Below are 13,274 nucleotides of genomic sequence, written 5' to 3' on the forward strand. Positions count from 1 at the left end.
TAAATGAATTAAGATTGTTATTTAATAATATGATGAAATGCTGTATTATAATGTTTTTGATGGAGTCTATATCATAGACAGTTCGAAACCTACGTGGGGCAGTTGCCAGGTACTGACTGTAGGCCGGTGGTTTTTTCTCCGGGTACTCCGGCTTTCCTCCACCTCCAAAATCTGACACGTCCTTAAATGACCCTGACTGTTAATAGGACGTTAAACAAAAACAAACAAACAAAATCATAGACAGTTACTATCTTGCAACTGGGGAAAGATGGGGGTAATATTGGGAAAGTTCAATTGGGGAGAACACCGGTACCCAAACCCGACAGTAAAACATGACAGATGATCATGTATTTGATGTCCTATCATTCGTTTTCTCAAGATGTATTAGATTCATCAGCACCTTCACTGTCTCTCTTAAAGGATTTTATTTTCTTAACCCGTTGATGACAATGTGTTGTATGTTAAATGTAGGATCTCATTGTTGATGACAATGTGTTGTATGTATAATGTAGGATCTCATTGTTGATGACAATGTATTGTATGTTAAATGTAGGATCTCATTGTTGGTGACAATGTGTTGTATGTTAAATGTAGGATCTCATTGTTGATGACAATGTGTTGTTTGTTAAATGTAGGATCTCATTGTTGATGACAATGTGTTGTATGTTAAATGTAGGATCTCATTGTTGATGACAATGTATTGTATGTTTAATGTAGGATCTCATTGTTGATGACAATGTGTTGTATGTTAAATGTAGGATCTCATTGTTGATGACAATGTGTTGTTTGTTAAATGTAGGATCTCATTGTTGGTGACAATGTGTTGTATGTTAAATGTAGGATCTCATTGTTGATGACAATGTGTTGTATGTTAAATGTAGGATCTCATTGTTGATGACAATGTGTTGTTTGTTAAATGTAGGATCTCATTGTTGATGACAATGTGTTGTATGTTAAATGTAGGATCTCATTGTTGATGACAATGTATTGTATGTTAAATGTAGGATCTCATTGTTGGTGACAATGTGTTGTATGTTAAATATAGGATCTCATTGTTGATGACAATGTGTTGTTTGTTAAATGTAGGATCTCATTGTTGATGACAATGTATTGTATGTTAAATGTAGGATCTCATTGTTGATGACAATGTATTGTATGTTTAATGTAGGATCTCATTGTTGATGACAATGTGTTGTATGTTTAATGTAGGATCTCGGTGATTAGTGTGATAGAGTGCTCCTTACCAATATTAGCTGCAGTATTACTTCTGACTTTCTCCAATACTTGAATAATGGTAATGATTAATATGACTCGGATAACGTACATTTAATCTTGACATGGGGTATATATAGGCAGAGCTCACTCTGGCCCCGACACCAGATTCAAACATGTTGACCACAAATCTAGCTATCAGATTGTTCAAGTCTGGTATCTGGGCCAGAGGAAACTCGGACTAGGGTTTATAATACTGCTTGGTAAGTAAGCATTCGAAATTCTCGTTTGAGTCATTGATGAAAGTTTATCACAAAAAAATTTACCACGAATATCGCACCGAGAACGGAGTACACATTTCACCTCGTGAATATGTCCTCCGGGAACTCTACTTTCTCCCATGCATATAGAGGTGTGGACTGAACTGAATGGCAATTAATGGAAACGTGATATTTTGATATACCTTTACGTAAGAAATGTCTGAAAAGTTATTGTTTTTAAAAAAAAAAGTACACGTTTAAATTCGAACAGTTATTCAACGGACAAAATACAAAAGAATTAGAAATAATTAGCCATATACATCAAAGCGGCTAATGAAAAAGAACTTTATGAACTTTATGAACTTAATTAATTATGACCTCCGAGAGAAGTGTGTTTGTACGTATTTATTATTTTTTTAATTTCATGAATATGTGTATATCACGTATATTTATGATACCGATGAGTAGGAAGTTAATTAAGAACTGAAATAATAACACAAGGATATAAAATCTACATACAAGCTAATTGTGTGAAATAACGATTTATTTCAAATAAGAAATCTTTATTATTCCACATGATGACAAGATATACAGATGGACAACATATAAAACGAAATCTAATTTCAAAAACATACATTTCTCACACGAAAGAAAAAAGATCTAAAATTTGAGTTTGTATCAAAGGTATGTGAGTGACTGATGACCTGAAATATAATCAATGTGGCTATTATATGTTAATATACTAATCAAAAATATTCCAAGTCTATGTATGTTCCTTAATTGGTTTCTACTAAAATATTTTCCCCCGCAGACTCTCATTATTATCAGAGACTTATATACAAAATTAATATAGGTCTCTGTTATTACCTGTGAGTACACAGGGGGAAATAATATAAATTAGATGTGGTCTTATTTAACAATGACTGACAATTGATCATAAACATAAAAATAAATACTAATTTTGTTATATTTGTTCAAATGAAAATGAAAAAAAAATCATTGTAAATCAAAGATAGACTTCATTAGGGACGTATTATATAACTGCCATCCAAGAAAAAACTATACACACTAATTCGGCATGTTGAAATCAGAAACTTTAATTTTGCAACTTTTTATTAGATGACGTTTCAGGGAGGGTCAAGGAAGAGACCTATTTTCCAAAATAAATGTGTAGAATTAGTTTTTAGATTAAACCATAACATCACATCCTATTAATGATCTCTTCAAAAAAGGTTATTTTATAATAAATATGCTCCCACTTTAACGAAATTTCCAAAAAGACATGATTTGGCAAAAAGAAATGGAGCATTTTGAGTGTTAGTAGATCGTCAATATCCGTATCGAATATCACTTCGATTCATATGTCGAATTTACTGAATTTCAAAATTGTGTCGAGGAACTGATGGATGGCAGTATACGTTTATATAAGTGTCCCTGTCTTTCCTTAGGAACTAGCATTAAGGATATATGCTACCTTACACTTGATACAGTAAGTTATCTCCCCTATATTTCAATTATTATTCTCAGCAAATTTGAATAATTACGAGAATGATACCAGCATGTTCGACGAAGTTATCGTTCAAGATGCTTTTATAAGAATTTGTTATAGTAGTTTTATCGCCCCTTACATCGTAGTTGGATTAAATCCACTATTGTTTGGGGTTGTATTCCTGAAAAGAAACCCAACATAAATCGGTAATAAAAGCACACTCATTTGTTTAAATTTCATTCCGTTTACGACAGCATAGGCCGAGCCCCCATGAAATCTCTACAAATTGTTGTATACTTTGAAGGATTGATAACTAATTATAAGGTAGCATATAGCCTTAACTACACACCGCTTAATGACTGGCCACGTGAACACCTCCACCAGGAATTCATGTTTTGTTCAAAATGGCCATGCCATGATAATCATGAAAAAATATTCATGTTTGGAGTAGCCTTGATAATATCATACATAAAATTCTGACGTACAACCAAGTTGTGATGATATATAAAGACCAGATTCCAAGCACTAGTTTAAAGACAATTGTGTCCCTAATATGGATCAATTTGAAAATAAATAATATCCGTGTTTTCCATACAACCATGGAACCTACATAAACATCTTATTTGATTTTAATGTTTTATTATTGAAGACAAAAACATTAATTGTGTCAAAACTAAATTTAAACGATCTTATGCTTTACCAGAGACCTATATTAATAGTCTCTGGTTTTACTATGTGCATACAGTATTCTTTTACCAGTTTATAAAACATTTTTATACAAATCATGATTAAACACCAAACTAAAGAGTGCGTTTTGAAACAATAGGTTGGTGATTTCTTTCTTATAGAAATACTGAGTAAAACTCATCCAATATCTAAAGTTTACATAAATATTCAGATCTATTTGAAATCTTTTCAGCGTAAGCAAAAAGTCAGTTTAATTTAATTCATTTCTAATGATTTCGCAATGGATAATTCATTCTAAAATCAGAAACATTTGTAGTGTATTAGGTTTCTGCTGAAGTTAAACATTAAATACGTCATTTATGTTTGTGTCAAGTTGGAAACTGTCGTTGATGACCAACTCGGCGCCATGTTGCATTTCCAGTGATCTGTTTGAGCTTCAATATGTTAAACACGTGGATAAAGGCTAAAAGAAAATTTCATCTGTCGAAAAAATCTACAAAGCAATGTATCCAAGATACATCACTAAGCTAACCACACCCCACATCACACTGTTAATGGATGCCGCCGATTTCCCATCATGCTTTAGGCCCAGTGTCATGTGATCGTGACTTCCGTTTTCGTGTGTGACTTTATTCAGTTTCTTACTGACGCCGTCTGTAGTATGTTCATCTTCATCCAATATCATCCAAATCTCATCTCCGATCTCGCTGCCTGACGTCGACAAATCAGCGATATTTGGCAATGACGTTGTTTTGTACGTCACAATTTCGCCACGAATCTTTGCTGTTACGTAAGCAATCCTGTACGTTGATGTTCGGGGGTCAAAACTGTTTTCGTCATACTTGACCTGTCATTAAGGAAGATCGTTAAAAGATATATGTATAATGTACAGAGCTGTACCATCATGTCATAAAATGACATTGTCAAAACTAGATTCTTCTATAAAAATTGACAAGCGTCATTATAACAGATTCTTATTGCAGGATGCGCTAATTTAAGTAACGAATTCGGACCTGTACGTTTCAAACCTCCCGCAAAAATACAGATAATTTTTGCTTCAAACATTTTGAAAAACCTCGAAAATTTGAACCACCAAAATAAAGAAGAATCACAGTATCCCCCGCCAATGCAGAGTAGCATGATTATGAGTGTAGGGCTTTACCTTGAGGACAACCATGCCGGTCTTGATATGCTTTGAGTACGTCATCAGATAGTCAGCTGCCTTGATGTCTATTCGCTTGATGGCCAGCATCATCCGCAAAGAGTCCTTTCCACATGCTGAAAACATACAGAATGTACGCGCGTGCTTTATACATACCTATGTGGTTGTGTGTACTTTATATGGAAAATTATATAGAGACAGTATGCATGTACAGACACATTCGACGTGCAAAGCACGAACAAAAATGTTACTTCAAATATGGTCGCTTACTGGGTAAATTCTTATATATCTTAGACTTTGCGCCATGATGTTGTTAAATCTATGTCTTAAACTCTTTTTAAGAACTGTAGATGACACTAATCAAATTCACTTCCGGTACTTACATTCCTTCAGGATCGCGGTGTCGTCCATGCAGGCGGCGCACTGGAAGTGGAAAGCCTTGCATGCCCCTTGTGGATCACGTGATACTTCCTTACAATCCACTGTGCTTCTCTTGAGCCTTGTGAACCCGCCACTACTGACGAAGATACCTTGAGCTCCCCCGTTGGAATTCCCGCCTAATCGGATATGCTTTACCACCCACCTACTGCGCGTGCGTTGTGGCTTCGAGCCCGGCTCCGACATATCCTCAGAAACAGGGATTTGACCGTCCGGGCTGTCAACCCAGGTCCGGACTGGTACCGGAATGGGTTGATCTGTTCAAAAATAAATGTATTACATGGATGTAGATATGTTTTGATACCGACTTTAGTACCTGCCTGTATAACAGCCATAACTATCGCTTACTTGTGAGGTATACGTCTGTCATTTTCTCATAATCTTCCACTGTCTCATGAACTACAATGTCAGGACTAACCAATGCACTACAATATCTTGTAATTACCATGAACTCTGGTAATTATTCCCGAATTATAATATCTAAAACATATATACGCATGATCTCCAATGTATTCTACTTACTCATGAGTTCCCCGAGGTGGTCCATGGCGTTTGAGACAAAGCTTCCCATCACTGACGTCAGCTGCTGCATCTTCTTGTTCACCTGCGTCATGATGGTAGGCATCTGTTCCATGACGGACGTTACGGCCTGGTCAATGTTCTTGTCGGTGATCACGTTGGATATAGAATCCGCCGCCTTGTCGGCTACGCCCATCAATGACTCTACGTCAATGTCGTTGCTTACACTCTCGATAGCTCCACGCACTCGCGGAATTAATCCCGGAAGTTCATGTACGGTGTTCTTAAGATTCTCCTGAAATGTACATAATATTGATGAAGGAAGATTAAGATTTACAACTCTTTTTTTTTTAAAGGAGTACATCGGATTATATCGTCTTTTGTGCCTAAATTCGTAATTTCCGGAAAGATCCTCTGCTACAAAAGCAGAAAAATATAAGCATTAAAATATGTCACCCTTCCAATTCGTTAAATGTCATCTTACGCGACGTTTTTTTGTTCATCTCTTCGAACGAACACGATTTATTGATCGAACTTAAACGAGACACTGTTTTGTCGCCACACCACAATGGCACGTTAAAAAAAACATAGGGACTGTTTGATCCCTTTACTGTATGTCCTTTCAACAGATGTACCGTATGTGATATACCTGAAGTTTATGGAGCTTGCCCTCTGCCTTGTGTAGGAACTGTTCCCCTTGTGAGCGGAGTGTTGACGGTACGTCCGCTAAGATGTCCTCCTCCGCGTTCTTTGTGAAACCCTCAAGACCCATCTCTACTGGTAACGGTGACGTTAGGAATTGTACCCCAGGAATTTCGTCATCCGGGTTATTTTTCTGTGTGATGCGGTTACTTGTGCTGTCCACAGAAATCGTCTCTATGGCAGCCACATCCAGTCTACATTCCATGGCGCTAAAGGCAACAACGTTCAAGGTATGTCATTTCATTGTAGTGATGGTTATTTTACTTCCCTGTACCAGAACATGTACAAAGTTGTCATACGAGAATCATTCTATCAGATTTAAATCGTATACGGATGTGATGAATTCCAAACACGGATGTGATGAATTCCAAACACACGAGTTTATAATATAGAAAATTATATTCTATATTTTTCTCTCACCTTTGTCAGACAGGTTTTCCAAGGTAAAATATGACTCGCGTAAACTGTAACACTAATGCAGACATAGTTCAACTTAACGAATTACCAATCTCGGATTAAATACCTAAAGCGTCTATCAAAGTCGTCAAATAATTACACTGCTACATCACAATAATACGCTTTTGGCAAGAAACACATGCAGATGACTTTGACCTTGACCTTACCGTTTCTCGCACGCTTCCGTAACACACAGCTGACACGCGTCTGTCTTTGACGTGGCATTGTAGAAACAAGCCTTTACGTAATCCACCATTTTCGCTCTCGCAGACTCCAATCGAGTGACAGAGTCGGTGAGACGCTCCACGAGTCGTCCTTTGGCCGCAACATTCAGGACTGTCATGACATTCAGAGAAAAAAAAAATATCTTTGAAAAAAGATAAACGGCATAGTTTTAATTTCATTTCAACATATTTTATTGGAAATCAAATGGATTGAACATCAGGCTAAGCCTATATTAAAGTTCTCTCCATAACATATTACATTTATTTCAAATAATTAGTATCTGGTTATTAGTCAAGAATGGAAATTACAGTATATATATAGAAAGAGTATTTGTGAATGATATATAATGATAATCTTATGTATTTTCTTTTCTTTATAATAATTTTCAAATCATTGTTAAATATGTATGAGAACTACGAGTTTCAGACTATAATGCATAGTTATAATGCTGGTCGTTATAATGTAAAACTGCTGGTGAAATAAATTAACGAACTAATGCGTTTCAGCACGGATAACAAAATTATATCAGTTTGAATCATTTTTGGTGATATCTTAACTTTGTTTCGTTTTTATGCATTTGCATTTCCCGCTACATTGACTAATCACATACTCCACCTGTTGCGTCATATCCGGGGTCAAAAGAATATTATACGGCTATGCCGAAAAATAATTTTAAAGAAGATGATCTCTACAAATATAACCAATACCTAGAATATCAATTCTTAAAAGCATATTGTTATGCTTCTTTAATTTGGTATCCGACTCTGTTTCAAAAGAATTTAACAATCGAAAAAACAAGCAATATACTTATGCGTTATCATATGCTGGACAATTAGAAAGTGGTATTGGTAGTTGTTTTGACCTTCGGTTTCGGTTTCTAACGGTACTGTCGAAATACAGTCCCATAACAGACCAAATACAAATACAACTCCAGCGTACAGCTGGAAGGGCGAAAGAATTGTACCCGCTGCACCTATTGCATGATCGTTAAAATGCAGCTGTATTTGAGACATAGTCTTTTTTCTTTCTTTTTTTTTCTAAAAAAAAACTTCATTCTTTCTTATGTCTCCCTAGCTTAATACTACCTCACTTTTAGCCTTAAGTTGAGCGTTCACCACTGTGAGGAAGGTTTTTGGTTGTGTCCCCTGGCCGAAGACCTACGCGAATCTATGACATTAGTAGTTGCTTCTCTGCTTTCGTCAGCTGAAAGACCGTAAGGCTGTCATAGCAGAAGTAAACCCCGTTAAGTAAATAGATACTCCTGCTTAGCGCTCAGCATTTTAAAAGACTGGTTCGCCCGTTGTCTGTATAATATGACCGGGTGGAGTGCCCTGCTAGGTGCCTTCGGCAGTATGCTTCAGTGAGGTAGCACTATAAAGTCGGATGACCGCTTAGACCTGTGGACCTCTTGTTTCTACACACTGGTACTTACGGAGAATGTTGTCGGTATCGAGCTCTCGGAAGGTATATTCAGATGAACATCCGGGTCCCGTCAACAAGAAAATTGCTGTGGCAACCAACACGGTGTTCCACATCTAAAACAGAAACATACATTTAATTTACACATATTTCTTTATACTAGAATAATTACGTCCAATTGCGACGCTATATACCCATTGTCATTTTATTTTGCAGGACATGTATTATTGTGCCACTATCGTGACGTCATAAATGCATGATATTGCGTCTTTTCGTCAATCGTAGCCGTGTGGAGGAGTTCGGGCATTGAGAATAAATTTAAATAATTCACTTGAATAATGAACACTGTTTATTAAAAACATTTGTATAACATGATATACTGAAGGGATAAAGAAACGCTTTACAAAATTCTGATTTCTTTGGTACACAATTCAAATGCATTAATGTCGTAAGACAAACTGCCGATGCCGACAGTTTTCTCGGGCCCAGTCTCAAGGATCAATTGACAATTTCTGTGAGCAACATTTCATGTACGTCCGTCTTGGTTTTCCATATTTTAAATGCAAAGGGATTAACCTTAAAAAATGCCACGACTTTCGAAAATTAAGAGGGTCCGTGCGATTACAAGTCTTACGAAGGTAGTAAGGTACCGCGCAAGATCAGGTTTCAAATCAATTTGGTGTCCACTCATCGATCATCTTACGTCTTGTCCGGAGACTCCATGACACAGGGAGGGTTACAGACAGTCCGCGGACCGGTCGGCCTCGTGTAACGACGCGTCGGCAGGATCTGGCAAATTTACTGCGCAGCGACGCGCCATACATTAAATCGCATCTCGGTGCAAACGTTTGAGAGTCAAGGTTCTCGTCGAGCAGACGACCGATGTTTGTGTATATAGACGTGTCCACGAGCGCTATGTGAGATGCTGGAATGGGAGGGCATTTCACTTGGTTTCAAGACTTCCCTACTCTATATTCAAGAAAATCACAGCCGCCCGTCATAGAGATCAACTTCTAGCGCCACATGTTAACGTTCCAGCAGGACAACGCCCGGCCGCATGTAGCGAGAGTTTGTCGTGATTATCTCATATTAAACACTTTATCCCCGCCCTAGCCTGACAGCCATACCGCCCTGACCTATCAATAGACCATTTACGGGACGAGTTGGACAGACGGACGGAGGCAGAACCCTCCAATCAACGTTGCTTAGTGGACGTTGGCACTGGATTAGGATCATGACCTCGGTAATGGGAGATACTGGCCACGTAACTATGACAGAACATCGTCACCCGCTAAACGGGGACACCACGTGACAACGTAAAGACACTGTCATCCGCCAAACAGGTTCACCACGTGACAACGTAAAGACACTGTCACCCGCTAAACAGGGTCACCACGTGACAACGTACAATGTAAAGACAATGTCACTCGCTAAACGGGGACACCACGTGACAACGGGAACTCTGTCACCCGATAAAGAGAATATCACGTGATAACAGGGACTCAACCGCCCGATAAAGAGGATACCACGTGATAACGGGGACTCTGTCACCCGATAAAGAGGATACCACGTGATAACGGGGACTCTGTCACCCGATAAAGAGGATACCACGTGATAACGGGGACTCTGTCACTCGATAAAGAGGATACCACGTGATAACGGGGACTCTGTCACTCGATAAAGAGTATACCACGTGATAACGGGGCCTCTGTCACTCGATAAAGAGGACACCACGTGATAACGGGGACTCTGTCACTCGATAAAGAGGATACCACGTGATAGCTGGGATTCTGTCACCCGATAAAGAGATACCACGTGATAGCTGGGATTATGTCACCCGATAAAGATGATACCACGTGATAACCACATAATGAGGGGGAAATCTTAAGGAAAAGAATATGGGGTGGGGGGTGGCTTTCACCTGATATTGACGAAACCACGTGATAAGGTATCCGTTACCCATTCTGAGGGACTAACATCCGATAAACGAGGGTTATAATAAGGTAGGTATGAGGACAAGAGGCAATGTCTATACAGTAAATACGAGTACATATCATAACTTTAGTACATGCGTTTTAACAGTATGTATTTATACGTTAAAACATAAGTCACTTAGAGACACGAAGCCAGTACCGGGTATATCTGCAGGCTTGACATGGCCATACCTATGAATCAGAGACTACCCACAGGCACCTTCCGTGTTTGGTCTTTACGTCCGCCTTCTCATGTTTACCTTATTTATTTTACTTTATTTCATACATTTACAAAGCAATACTCGGACCCCCATTAACTTCATTTCAAAAATATATTCAACCATTTTAAAGAAAAGAATTGGTTTAACTCTAAATATTTGTAAAACCTTTGCAAACATGTGATGACTGCCTATAGGCATATAACACAACATTAAAGTATTAAACCTTTCGCTGTTTTCATGTAAAATAAGGTACACATAATTTCGATATGTACGCCATCGATTTTTGGTTAAAAACAAAAATAGTTATGAATATTTTCTTTCTTTTTAGATTTGGAACAAATTCCATTACATTTGAAACTGGTTTGGTATGCAATGTGTGAAACTCTACAGAATGAGTTATTATCAGTATAATGTATTATATTATCCAGACTTACCGTGACGATTTTTGTGTATAATCCCAGTAAACCAAAACAGATATCGCCGATAATGTTTATACCCAGTTGTTGTCCATTTCTACACTGTTGTACTGGGTGTTTCCAAGTTTTCCGTGTCACCAGAAGTTCCAATGATAGCTCGTATTACTTCATGGGGTCCCCAACGGGGTAAGACATTGTAATAAATATACTTCTGATACCGATATCATATAAAGGATGTACGTATTAGTGATATTTAACGAAAACTCTCTGTTTTGTGTTTTTTTTCCTCAAAAATACGGACTATTTATGTCCCAGCAAAATTAGAAAATGTTTATGCATATTTTTTTCTGATGAATGATAACCGGATTCAGTTTTATAATATGGCGTTACACTCAAATACATAGCTATCGATTAAAGCAATAGTAATATAAAAGAAATATTTCCTATTTCTTTTATGATTTCTTCTACATAAATGATGTCATTAGAATCCAAATTATCCTTTTTATGCATGGCCTAAAGATGACAATTGATTTATACAATTGTTGATTTCCCTACGGGGGCCTCTTTGTTTGTGACCGGAACTTCCAAACCTTGCGGTGAACTGTCCAATAATCGAAGGATGATTGACAGGTGATCGATCACCTCTGATCAGATGGTTTTATATTGGTACCATCAGTCAGAGACGAAGTCTGTAAGCGTAGTAAGCTAGTAAGCATACTTATGTATGATATAACGTAATATGACGGATATCAAGGATATTCGGCGGAGTTGTCTCCATTGCGCCCAACTTATTTATTTATTTTTCTTACACTTAAAACATATTATTGTCAAATTAAGAGATGGAATTAGTTGTAGCGGGAACAATCAATGAAAGCATTATTTTTGAGATTTTATTAGATAGTGAATTCAGTACTGTTTGATTTAAACTAAGTACCTTAAAATTTTGAGTGATGTTATATATGAATTTTATCTCCATGGTGTTAATCATTTAAGGGCTTAATATCGTGTTCAAAATTATACCACTATTTATTTATTTATTTGTTTATTTTCGTCTAATAATCATTTATGCAATTCCGCTGATGGAAACAGAGAGGAAATTGTGTAATGGGGTAACGTATGGAGTTAAAAGAGAGAGTTGGAACAGAGAATTATATATCAGTATATATATATACGTCTCTGGTTGGATGGAAGAGAAGGGAGTCGTCTGTCTAACTGATGGCGTTATTAATGCAGGAAACGATTCCCATATCCCAAAGTCCTAGCCCAGCACTAACTGTTTAGTAACTATGCCTACCCTAGTGAATCCGGAGGGAGACGAGAGTGAAGACCCTACCCTGGCAGTTTTGGTTAATCTAGGTTTTTACGTCCATCTTTTATACCGTATCGATATCTAAAGTACTGTATACTGTTCATAATACCACGAATTCTTGACCTACATTATACCACGAATTCTTGACCTACATTATACCACGGGTTCTTGACCTACATTATACCACGAATTCTTGGCCTATATTATACCACGGGTTCTTGGCCTATATTATACAACGGGTTCTTGACCTACATTATACCACGAATTCTTGATCTACATTATACCACGAATTCTTGACCTACATTATACCACGAATTATTGACCTATTTTATAACACAGGTTCTTGGCCTACATTATAACACAGGTTCTTGGCCTATATCATACCACGAATTCTTGACCTACATTATACCACGAATTCTTGACCTACATTATACCACTAGTTATTGACCTACATTATACCACGAATTCTTGACCTACATTATACCACGAATTCTTGACCTACATTATAACACAGGTTCTTGACCTACATTATACCACGAATTATTGACCTATTTTATAACACAGGTTATTGACCTATATTATACCACGAGTTCTTGGCCTACATTATAACACGAATTCTTGACCTACATTATAACAGGTTCTTGGCCTACATTATACCACAGGTTCTTGACCTACATTATACCACAGGTTCTTGACCTACATTATACCACAGGTTCTTGACCTACATTATACCACAGGTTCTTGACCTACATTATACCACGAATTCTTGACCTACATTATACCCCG

At 37.3% G+C, this 13,274-nt stretch overlaps 1 protein-coding gene across 1 annotated transcript; it reads right to left on the reverse strand.

Annotated features, from left to right (window-relative positions):
- Positions 1-1,984: 1,984 nt before the first annotated feature.
- On the reverse strand, positions 1,985-11,328 carry LOC117343873. The gene is made up of 8 exons (XM_033906417.1): positions 11,198-11,328; positions 8,583-8,685; positions 7,093-7,261; positions 6,417-6,678; positions 5,771-6,062; positions 5,194-5,505; positions 4,811-4,926; positions 1,985-4,495 (listed from the first exon to the last, which is right to left on the reverse strand). The coding sequence occupies exons 2-8, from the start codon at positions 8,683-8,685 to the stop codon at positions 4,142-4,144; spliced, it is 1,608 nt and encodes a 535-aa protein (XP_033762308.1). The 5' UTR covers positions 11,198-11,328; the 3' UTR covers positions 1,985-4,141.
- Positions 11,329-13,274: the final 1,946 nt, after the last annotated feature.

The sequence above is a fragment of the Pecten maximus genome, chromosome 15, assembly GCF_902652985.1.
Source record: "Pecten maximus chromosome 15, xPecMax1.1, whole genome shotgun sequence".
Classification (NCBI taxonomy): Eukaryota; Metazoa; Mollusca; class Bivalvia; order Pectinida; family Pectinidae; genus Pecten; species Pecten maximus.

What these genes read in the sequence shown, in the direction of transcription:
- LOC117343873 (XM_033906417.1), bottom strand. Translation starts at nt 8,685, where the DNA reads ATGTGGAACACCGTGTTGGTTGCCACAGCAATTTTCTTGTTGACGGGA. An exon ending in ACGGAAGCGTGCGAGAAACG is followed by an intron (nt 6,679 to 7,092) that starts GTAAGGTCAAGG and finishes TGTTGCCTTTAG; the next exon opens with CGCCATGGAATGTAGACTGG. An exon ending in CACCGCGATCCTGAAGGAAT is followed by an intron (nt 4,927 to 5,193) that starts GTAAGTACCGGA and finishes GTATGTTTTCAG; the next exon opens with CATGTGGAAAGGACTCTTTG.